This window comes from Ctenocephalides felis, unplaced genomic scaffold (assembly GCF_003426905.1).
Source record: "Ctenocephalides felis isolate EL2017-DRISC unplaced genomic scaffold, ASM342690v1 CF-g0.4_SCAFFOLD_01170, whole genome shotgun sequence".
NCBI lineage: Eukaryota > Metazoa > Arthropoda > Insecta > Siphonaptera > Pulicidae > Ctenocephalides > Ctenocephalides felis.
Window position 1 is genome coordinate 81,851,787 of NW_020537324.1, and position 12,405 is coordinate 81,864,191.

At 30.1% G+C, this 12,405-nt stretch overlaps 1 protein-coding gene across 1 annotated transcript in view; it reads right to left on the reverse strand.

Annotated features, from left to right (window-relative positions):
* LOC113367774 overlaps window positions 1-12,405 on the reverse strand; it is a 126,833-nt gene that overhangs the window by 95,470 nt on the left and 18,958 nt on the right. The window contains exon 6 of the mRNA XM_026609354.1: window positions 10,925-11,170. Within this exon, the coding sequence (XP_026465139.1) occupies window positions 10,925-11,170 (246 nt within the window). The remainder of the gene's footprint in view (window positions 1-10,924; window positions 11,171-12,405) is intronic.

Below are 12,405 nucleotides of genomic sequence, written 5' to 3' on the forward strand. Positions count from 1 at the left end.
TACAAATTTCCGTCACGCTTTCAACCGATTTGAATGGTTCTAAAAACATTCGATTCCTATTGATAGGGAGATGTGCTGATTAGTTTTTGGCAAAGGCAAGTCCAGCAGTTACGGAGGTAAAGAGCAAAGAGTGAAGAAAATAGAAATCGAGTTTTTGAGAATACGGAGCATCCGATATGAATGATCTAAAAAACATTCAATTAGTAATGATTGGGGAAGGGGTTATTAGTTTTTGGCAAAAGCAGGCCCAGCCATTTCGAAGATACAGAGATAAATGTGCAAAAAATGGCAGTTTTTGAGAGAAATAAGCATTCGATTTAAATTATTCCAAGAACTTTCTGCTTGTTTTAACAAAATAATTGATTTTGGAAAAACAAAATTTTTGTTTCAAATATTTTCTTCTTTCAAAAAAAATTATTTGTATTATCAAAAATAATTCAGATTTTATTAAATTCTGACTAAAGTTCTAATATACTTTAACCAAAGAATTTCAACTTTGCAATTCAGTTTATATAATTCTTATATATATTAGACAATGTTCAGTATTTATTTATAATAATAATCTATTTGAAAACATTCAATATTCCTCGAACATTTCGTTACGATACGGGAAGTTCCAGCAATTTGCCTTAAGACACGATGCCACACACCACTAGTTTCTTATTTTATATCTACTCTTAATGTGTAGTAGTAACAATGTATTGTTTTCCTACCGGTCAATTTTAATGCAGTTTTAATAATTTCCAGGATTCCGAATTAGATTTTTTCCCCTCTTATCAGATTCGCATTATAATACAATGTATGTGTGGAAAACGATTGAGGCGAACACGAACAGTTTAGTTGAAAAACATGCAATTAGTATTTTCACTTTTTTTCTTGCTTTTCTTTTTTTTCTTTGCCAACTGAACGGAACACGCGAATGCATTTAATTAGCCCAATTACAATAAGACATACATACACACACATATATATATATATATATATATATATATATATATATACTAGATGACCCGACAGACGTTATCATGTACCCATGTCTACAATTCAATCTATACTGATTTTTACCAATTAGTTAAAAATTGTTATGTTTTTTACAATACAGTCTATACCGAGATGTATATACATATATATGGGTTGACTCTCAGAGCCCACACTTAACCTTTTAGTTATACAGTGAAATTCAAATCAACCACCTAAAACCATCAAACAAACAAATATTGAAATATATTTAATAAAATAGTATATTAGAAATACATACAATTTATTGAACAAATTTATTTCCAAAAGCTCAAATTATTTTAATGCCAAGGGTTATCCTATATTTTTAGTCATACCTGTGTAGATGTAGGTATATAAATAAATTATTTTTTGTTCATTCACGAATAAAACATCGATTTTTCAAATTTATCACACTAAAATTCATTCAGTTTCTTAAACAGTATGACGAATTCAGAAAAAATTAATATTTAGTATCCGCAGTAAAGGTACAATATCACCGTTAAATGATTTTTTCACTCAAAATAATTGCTTCAATAATGTAGCCTGTAATTTTTATAATCTCGTACTATATATTAATTGTTTTCAGTAATTTTAATATCTAAATTTCATTTTTCTTACTAATAACTTATTATACATTATTACTTAATTACCATATTTTAGGTGAATTAATTTATCAAATCATGTTCACATGTGCTCTATTCAATCCTCGATCAACTAACTAAATATTCCATATCCAGGGCCAAACATATGAATTTTTGACACAAAACACGACTGCATTAGTTAAAAAAATAATCTGCCAAACTGAATTAATAAATAATTTCATCTGCCATACATATACTGTATCTTATATTATTTTAAGTTTTGGCACACCTCAGCTGCTTTTCGGCAATAATAATGTAGACATTTCATTTTTCTTATTCATAATTATGAATTTATTATACATATTCTAATCTTGTCTAGGCTCATAAGTAAATTGAAATTTCTGGCAGATGACAGTTCTCATTTGTCAAAATATTTTCAATGTCAAACAATGACGTGTCGTTTTTTGCAATTTTTTCCATTTACTTTAATAACATTAAAGTAAATGGACATAACATTTACATTCTAAAAATTTCCTTTAACAAACTTCATAAAGTTTTATCGAAATCCGAATAATTGTTTAGGAGGAGTATCTTTACATACATCATTATATATTATATAAATTGAGAGGTTTTTTCAGATGGTGAAATATTATAATAAAGTTATTCTTGGGCGTCCATCCAATAATTGAAACTATTTTATTGAAGTAAAATGTTTTATTGTCAAACGTTTCGGATCCTGATTCGACCCATCTTCAGTGCATATAAATAATTTGAAGAAAAAACAAAAAACACGAAAAATATAATGCAGCAATTACTATACAATTTCCAAAGCACGAATTTTAAACAAACTGTTAAATTAAAATAAATATTAAATTAAAATAAAATAAATGTAAAGGTTTTTAAAAAAAAACTCTTCTCATCGAGACATGTTATATGTAAATATGTATATATATACTAGCTGGCCCGGAAAACGTACAGGCCTAAAATATTTTTTGAAAATTAATTAACCGATTCTGAATGTATTACTTATACAATTTTGGTTTACCCACTGCGAAGCATGTCACATATATAATTGTTCCAGGGATATATTAATAAGCAATTGTAATAATTCTAACCTAATCTGAAACTGATTTAATTTAAATTTAATTGGCATTTGGAAATTCAAGATTTTGATCTATCATTAATTTTTTATTTTTTTTATTTTATTTTTATTCTGCAATCTATAAAAATAATTACATTTAGCAGAGAATGCTGACAAGTTGTTTACAATTAATTATCCACAAATTAGAAGATACTTCCAGTGGAGTATCTACTTTATTTATTTATTTATTTATTTATTTATTAATTTTACAAACCGTCGGTATAATAATATTATAATAAGGCTTAAGTCAATATTTTATAGGTTTAATATAATTTAATTAATTATTAGCTATTTTATTTACTAGAGCTAATACTATATAAAAAAATGAAGACAAATGGAGAGAAAAAAAATCATTCATTTTAACGTGCAGTATTTGTCCTTGATTATTATGTTTCCCAAGAACATATGCATATTGTTATATTTTAGCAAAAAAAAAATAGTTATAATTTTAAGTGCATTTATTATTTCTACTTCTCAGTAGAGTCCTTTCCTAATCATTTCTCTCACGTTAACAAAATCGTTTCATATCCCATTATTATCGTCATTATATCAATTATTGCAATTACCATAAACGATGATATATCATTTTTTTCTCGTATTTCCTACGAATGCAATTTATTTCGCAACAATGTTGCGATTTATTTCAACCTCTCGTCATGCCATGTCACGTGTCACGTCACGTCACGTCACGTCTGGTCTCAGGTGAGACGACGTGTTTTTCTCTCGTCACGCATATGTTGAGGAATAAAATAAAATAAAGATGTGATTTCGTAAAGAATTATAAGAATATTATGAAGTCGTCATTCTAAACATGAGAGTCTGATTAGATTTCCCGCAGGGAAAAGTAATGAAATTGCGAATGTCGATCCAGTTTTATTTTGGGTAGATTCAATCTACTAGATTGTATGTTTCTAAGATGACGACTCAACCTATTTTAATGGTTCGAAAAAAAACAAAAAGTATTCATCTCTAATTTTACAGAACATTTTTTAAAATATGCTAAATTTAAAAGCTTTAAAATGATAAATATTTTTTCGTCCACGTTTTCGGGCGCACGGATCAACCGATTTGAATGGTTTAAAAAACATTCGTTCCCTATTGATAGGGATATGTGCTGATTAGTTTTTAGCAAAGGCAGGCCCAGCGGTTTCGGAGATAAAGAGCTAAATGTTAAAAAATGGCAGTTTTTGAGAGAACTAAGCGTCCGATTTAAATGATTTAAAGAACTTTCTGCTTGTTTCAACAAAATAACTGCTTTTGGAAAAAAAAATTGTTTCTAATTTTTTTTTTCAAAAAATATTTTTGTAATTTTGGATTAGAAATTCAAAAAATTATCCAGGCTAAGCACAGTCTAAGCGCCACTCTGGTTTTTTAGTTAGTAGAATCACTATTTTTCTTCCAGTAGGGATAATGAGATTAATTTTGCTGGTCAGTAGAGTCCTCTTTTTATCTCCTAGAATGCTATTTGAATTGTTTGTAAGTAGAATTCTCTTGTTCGTCCCAAATCCAAAATCAGTTGGATCATCAGTAGAGTCCTTTTTCATCTTCTAAGACATTATTATGATGGACTCTTTTTTTCTTCTCGTGCCAAGATTAATTTTACTGGTCAGTCAAATCCTGGTTTGTTAATTTCTCGACTGGAAGTTAATTTGCTGGTTAGTAAAATTATATTTTTCTTCTCGTATTTAAATCAATTCAATGGCCAGTAGAGACATATTATGATTTCCTAGGTCAGTCTTCAATTCACTTCTAAGTATATTTCTCTTGCTTCTGAAGTCAAACTCAGTTTGCTCGTCAGTAGAGTCCTTTTTGTGTCTTTCAGATTGCTGTTTTGTTTACTTTTTAATTAAATGACATTTTTCTTGTAATATTGATATTTAATTTGCTCACCAGTAGAGTCCTTTTCTTTCTCTTGTTTGCCGTTTTATTTGCTCCTCACTAAAATAATCTTTCCTTTCAATTGTGATTACAATTTGCTAGCAAGTAGAGTCCTTTTCTTTCTCTTGGTTGCCATTTTATATAATCCTCAATAAAATACATTTCATCCTCTTGTTTATCATTTAATTTGTACCTTAGTAGTAGCAAACCTTTATTCTCTTATTGTGATTACAATTTGTTCGCCAGTATAGTCCTTTTCTTTCTCTTGGTAGTCATTTAATTTGCTCCTAAGTAGATTCACCCTTTACTTCTAGTATGAATTTTCAGTTTGATCGTCAGTAGAGTCCTTATTTTGGTTGCCATTTTATGTGCTTCTTAATAAAAATCTTTTTTCAAAATTGTGATGTTCAGTTTGCTAGTCAGTAGAGTCCTTTTCGTCCATATATGTATACCATTTAATTTGCACCTTAGTAGATTTACCCTTTTTTTCTAGTATGAATTCGCAGTTTGCTCGTCAGTAGAGTCCTTTTCATCCCTTCGGTTTACATTTAATTGCTCGTCAGTAGAATTTTTTTACTTCTAAGGGTGAAATTTGATTTGCTCGTCAGTAGAGTCCTTATAATTCACTCAGTAACTATTTAGGTATTTAATTTACTATTTAAAAGATATAATCTCAAACTAGATTTCTAAAGCATTTCTATTTTTATTAACGATTCGACTTGTAATCTTATGTCGTCAGTAGAAATGGTTTTTCTTCTGATTGTGACATTTAATTTGCTCGCCAGTAGAGCCCTTTTCATCCACTTGATGACTATTCAGCTATTTAATTTAATATTTAAAAAATATAACCTCAAACTAGATTTCTAAAGCATTTCTATTTTTATTAACGATTCAACTTGTAATCTTATGTCGTCAAAGGTAGTCTTTGAAACATTGGACATTACAAAACATAATAACAATAATGTAATAAATAAAAATGAAATAATCTCTAAAAACAAAGAAAATTTTCCTTTATTCACCATCCTACGCAATTTATAAATTAGATAATGTACACTCTGGTACATTACAAGTTATGTACAAAGTTTGATCTCGCTAACCTCATTCGGCTCGGCAAAAGGTTAATTTAATCATTATTATTACTATTATTATTATTATTTATGAATTTGTCAATAAAGGGGCCGCCAATGGCCAGTGGCCTATGGCCTATGGCTACTCCGACTGGTATAATTATTAGACGGAAAACTTGTTCTGGTTTTGTATGTATAATTTGACATCAATCAGAGTTGTTCCTGTCCATCATAATTATAATAATAATCACGTTATGAATACAATGGTAATAATGGTAGGTAAATATAATAAGATCAAGAATTTAAATGAAGAAAATGATAGAGAAATATTTAATCACGCCAACCACTGAGTAAAGGACTAAAACTGCAGATATTTCCTTTGGAGATAGAAATATCACCAAAACGAAAACAAAACCGAAATATCACCAAAACGAAAATGATAAATATATTAGGTTGTCAAATATCTCCCTTCCGCTTTTTTGCTCTTGGTTTATGATACAAAAAGGCGGAAGGGAGATATTTGACAACTGAATTATTACAAATTCAGTTTCCAACTTTCTAATAATACTCTATTACCCTTATCCCATACAATAATTAAAACATTCGCGCATTTGTTTTATATTGCTCTTATCAGTTATCGGGAATGTTTTATAATTTCATGGCACATATTTATATAAATGTTTAATATTTTCCATTTTATATTATAAACTATTTCGACGTTATCAAAACGTTGCCGAGGCACTTATCAGTGTTTGAATAAGTGCATATCAATTTAAAACAAAAAAAAATGACTCACGCCTTTAATTGTGTTCCTGGTTAGAATGGCGAATGGCTTATCGGTATTAGATTGAGAATTAGTCATGTAATATATGGTTATATATATATATATATATATATATATATATATTTGATTTGAGTTTAAAATTCGGGCGTAACATCAATAAAAATAGTATGAAAGTTTTTTTTAAATATTTATTTATTTAAAATCCATACGTTTCGGCTAGCATCTTAGCCTTCATTCAGTGGCAATCAATTTAACTTTAACAGTTAAAACTAAATAAATAATAAGTAAGAAATTTCATAGAAAAACAATAATAATGATAATAATAATAATAAAACACCTACAATTTTGTATCCTAATATAGCATATGAAACCATTATTAATCCATGGTATGAGTATGTGCACATTGATAAAATATATATTTTTTAACATCACAAATGGTAAAACACACAAATAACCAGGATAACTTAACAAGTTGCCGAAACTATGTATTTACTGTTCGGAGTTTAAGATAGAAATGTCGCAGTTTTCAGCATGTGTTCAAATTTTACGGAAAATTTAAAAATCGATGGAACCTTGTCATTTTTTAAGAAATTTTGACACCCTATTTAGGAACCACGTGTTTGTTTCGTTCAGGGCCGTATTGTCAAAACGTTTGTTTATGACCCTGTCGTTATGCAATTGCAAAAACAACCCCTCAGCGAATATTCTTTTAATTACGTTCATTTCAAAATGTAAAATTTTAGGGTTGAAAAAATCTATATTATGGTTTAAATTTTTAATATGTTCGGTTAACATCGTCTTAAATTGCTTGGGATTTTTTGAGTCATTTTTATGTTGATGGAGGCGTTTACTCAGGTTTTGGCTAGTTTCCCCGATATAAAAAAGTTCACAAGTATTGTCACTAACATTATGACATAAGAATTATATATATATATATATATATATATATATATATATATCCTGCTTTTACTAAAGATCCCCCAGCTGATGATATTATTCTCGCAGTACTAAATCAATATATGCGTCTGGTTCAGCTCAAAATGTTACAACAGGAGTTCTACTCGCAAAAACATAAATATTGAATCAAATAATATGTGGGCTAAAGAATTGGTATCAAATTTAATCAGGCGTACCACATAAAACCTAACCTACAAAACGCCTGAACATCAAATAACAATTTTATCATATTCCGATATCTCATTGGAAAGACAATCATAAAGTTGGGTTTTATATGTAAAATATCTTATTGCACAGGAAATACATAGCATTTTGATAGTTTGTTGCTACCGACTCATACAAATATAGACCCGTAACGGAGTTGGCTTCAGAAAGATACACACATACATTTTGCAATTATGGTGCCAAAAGATTCAGAATGACTCAACGTCACAAAAATGTGATAAAAGCAAATTGGATGTTCCAGCTTCGGGAAATTAACCCTTTCCACTCGGATGCCGCAGCTCCGACGGCAAAATTCATGCAAATCTCGGAACTAGCGTGTGGAAAGGGTTATTAATACGTATCATTTTTATGCTGCTTAAGTCTTAAAAAAGTCTCTTTTACCATTACAATTCATCTTAAACTTCAGTAAAAAAAATCCGCCATTTCCTAAATAATAAAACTGCAAACTTGCATAGCAACTACAGAGCACTTCATTCCGCTTTTACATAACCAAACACTTACACTCACACAAACTTACAACGATAAACTCGCCTGTGGGCTGATGGCAAGAAAGAGAGCACGCTATTGGGGATTGAATTGGGGAGATATGTCTGTCACGCTCTAGCCGGCATCGGGAATGTAAAGTATATACACTAGGTTGTATATATACACATGTAATAGACAAATATACATGTATGTATATATATGTATAAATATACATGATGTATATATACATATACAAATGTATATGTATATTATATACATATGTATATCCAGTGCCAATTATATACTAGACAGCATGACTACACTCGGTGCTTACGTCATGTACCATATAGTGCAACCCAACTGTTTAAAACCGAGTTTCGATTATACAAAATTATATAATTTTCCAGCTGTATTATTTATAGTAAAATTTCAAAAAGTAAGTTAAAATTTTCTTCAATGTTTAAACATTAAGTTGCTGTAAAAATTATATGACATAATTGTTTCTATTTATTTTATTTAATTAAATAGAGCGATGAATGCCAGCCAAACCTTACTTGGTATTCAATATCGATTTGAAGGTATACCAAGTTGTTGTAGGGTCTTATAATGTTAGACAAACCAGTAGATAATTTAATTTTGTACAGGTTTGCCGAAAACAAGATTTAAATTTAGCAAATAGTTTAAAAGTTATTCAAGATATAATGGGAAAATGTACTTGGAAATGAATAATTTTCGTTAAAGTCGATTCATAGTTTTCTTTAACGGTTCTAGAGTAGAGCTAGTTGCTGTTGGGTCTTATAATGTTAGAAAAAATTGTTATTTATTCAATTTTGTACAAATTTGCCAAAAACACTATTTGAATTCAGCTAATAATTCAAAAGTTATATATGATGTAACGAACAAGTGTACCTGTGCCAAGTAAATTTTGTTGCATCGCACTAATTAGCTTCAGGATTTTATTGTAACATTCAATATTAATTTTAAAATATACCGAGTTGTTCTAGAGTCGTATGTTGTATGTAAAAGTTGTAGAGTATTTAATTTCGTACAAATTTGCAAAATATTTCATTTACTTTATGCAAATGTATCAAAAGTTACAAGAGTTACAACAAAAATACGCAAGAGTACATTTAGCGCGTTAAAATTAATATTTTATTAACTTCCCAAAGGAGAAGTTTATGTTTTCATCAAAAAATCCGATTCGCTAACTTTATGTTTTCTCGACGTTTCAAGCCATTCTGAATCGAATTAGACCAAATTTAAGGGAACAGTATGTGTGTGTGTGTGAACAGATTTTTTGCCGTAAATCGACGTTTTCTCAAAAACGGTTAGACCGATTTCAAAAATTTAAAAGCCATTCGATGTATTTCGATGAGGACTAGCGTTTCAGAGTTTTGTGTGACGATCGGCCCAGCCGTCTCTTTGTAAATCGCAAAAAAGTGAAAAAAATTTCGTCCACGTTTTAGCCCGCAGTTCTTAATCGATTTTGAAAATTCAAAAACCGTTCGAAAGATATTGGTTGAGAATCGTGCCGATTAGTTTTTGGTAGAGATCGACCGGGCCGTTTTCTGGTAATGAAGTTTTTTAAAAAAAAATTTCGTCGATTGTTATGATTATTTTTTTGACGGTAGATATATTAGTCTACGACCCTACGACAATTCGTTTAGCTTTAAAAATTCATCAAAGTATGCAAAAATTAGTATCGTTCTTTTGGCATTTGTCAAAATTAGACTTTTGATCGACGTTTTCTCAGAAACGCCTGAACCGATTTCAGAAATTTAAAAGCCATTTGATGTATCTCAATGAGGACTATCGTTTGTCAGTTATGTGAGACGATCTACCTAACCGTTTCTTTGTAATTTGAAAAAAAGTGTTAAACTTTTCGTCCACATTTAAGCTCAACCTACCGAACCGATTTTAAAAAATCAAAAACTGTTCGAAAGATATTAGTTGAGAATGGTACTGATTAGTTTTAGGTGAAAATCTATCGAGCCGTTTTCTTGTAATTAACTGTTGAAAAAAAAATTCAAGCGGATTTTTATGGAACTTTTTTGGCGATATATATCATGGTCTTATATTATAGAACTTACTGAAATATTAATGCCTTACGACATGTAGCTTAATTTTAAAAGTTCATCAAAGTTTAAGAAAATGAGTAGTTTTGTCGACGTTTGTTAACATTAAAATTAGACGATTTACTTGGTATAACTATAGAGTACTTGGTTTTAATGAACATACTAACCCATTAAAGTCCTATGGAAACTGGTTCAATTATAAAAATGGTTGATTTTTGAAAATTTGCTATTAGAAAATACTCCGAGTTAACGTGTTCGTTCATTTGCAATTATGTGTAATAAACCCTAATAATTCTTCTAATCACTCATAAATTAAATTATTTTTTTTGATTAAGTCGATTATTTACACATATCGGGAAGTTCATGTAACTTGCCTCGACTAAATACCAAACCAACTAGTTATTCATTTTCCGGTGAATTTGAAAGTATACCGAGTTGCTGTAGGGTCTCAAGTTGTATGAAAAAGATGTAGATTATTTAATTTTGAACAAATTTGCCAAAAACACTATTTAAATTCCGTGAATAGTTTAAAAGATATTTAAGATTTAATAAACAAATGCACTTGTAAATTTTAGTTAAAGTCAATTCATAGTGTTCTATAACGGTTTTAGAGTATAAGGAGTTGCTGTAGGGTCTTATAATATTAGACAAAGTTCTTGTTCATTCAATTTTGTACAAATTCCCCAAACATTCCATTTACCCCAAACAAACCATTTAAAAGTTACAAGAGTTCAAATAAATAAACGACCTACCTTATTATCCTTAACCGCCTCTCCTCTCTCTCTGTCCCTCACGACTCTAGCAGCTGTTTCTGCTTCCCTGGTGTAGTAGAGTTTCGAACCGGCCAGCAGTAGCAGCACCTGCCGCCAGACGCGCTGCTGGGCGTGAGCGTTGCCGCAGGACGGCCCAGCGCGGATCCAAACCAGGCCGACGAGGGTGAACTTGGGGTTGGTGGAAATGTTGGCTGATGACGATTGGGCAAACACGGAGGACGAAGACTGAAGTAGTAATTGACAAGTTTAAAAATATAAAGTTTTCTGTATAATTATTATATTTAGTGAATAGCTATTTACGAATCAGGAAACATGAACTCTGAGGAAAGTCGATAAAAAGACCTGTACGGTTTCAAGATTTGGTGCTGTAATAGATGGAGACGAGAAATTGGACAGGAAAGGTGCAAATAAGGAAGTACTGCGCCAAATGATAGAGAAATAGAGAAAAGACCTCTACTGCCTATCATATTGGTCCACTACTATTTATTATTTTCATTAATGACATTTCTGATACTATTAACTGTCCACATTTACTATTTGCAGATGATCTGAAACTATATCTCAAAATAAATTCTATTGATGACTGCTCATTATTACAGTCTCAACTTGACCTTTTCCAATCTTGGTGTATCTATAACAAATTACATCTAAATATATCAAATTGCAAGATTCTTAGCTTTACACATAAGCGCGTTCCAATACTTTTTGATTATAAAATTTCTAACACCAGCATTGATAGATGTTATAAAATTTCCGATTTAGGTGTTCTATTTGATTCTGGTTTGTTTTTCACAGATCATGTAATTGATATTTGTAATAGAGCACATCGATCTTTAGGTTTGATACTAAGAAATTGTAAACAATTTAAGTCTACCAATGCACTTCTTTGCATGTACTATTCTATTGTACGTTCAAAATTAGAATACGGTTCGATTATTTGGTATCCTCATCATATCAACAACTCTGATGCGATAGAGAAGGTTCAGCGAAAATTTCTGAAATACCTTTATTATAAAACATATAAAATTTACCCTGAACGTGGCTTTGACCACAACACTTTACTAAAAGAATTTGGTATTCCTTCCCTTGCCTCACGTCGATTTATCTGTACAATTATGTTCTTATTTAAGCTTTGCAATAATTCTATAGACTGTCCTCTTATTCTCAATCAACTATCCTTTAATGTTCCAAGGCTATCTTCGCGTTCACAATTATTTTTCAATTATCCTACCCCTAAATCTAATTCTCTCTTAAATTCGCCAATTTTACTTATGTCCTCTAACTTTAACTTAATTAATAATGAAATAGACATTCACAACACTTCACCTAATCAAATAATCTCCATCTGCACAAGTTAATCTTTTTATTTTCTTTCAAATATCTCATTATTTTCTTATTCTGTTTATAAATATTATTGTTACATTCTGCATTATATGCAATTTTATCTTAGCATTTTATGT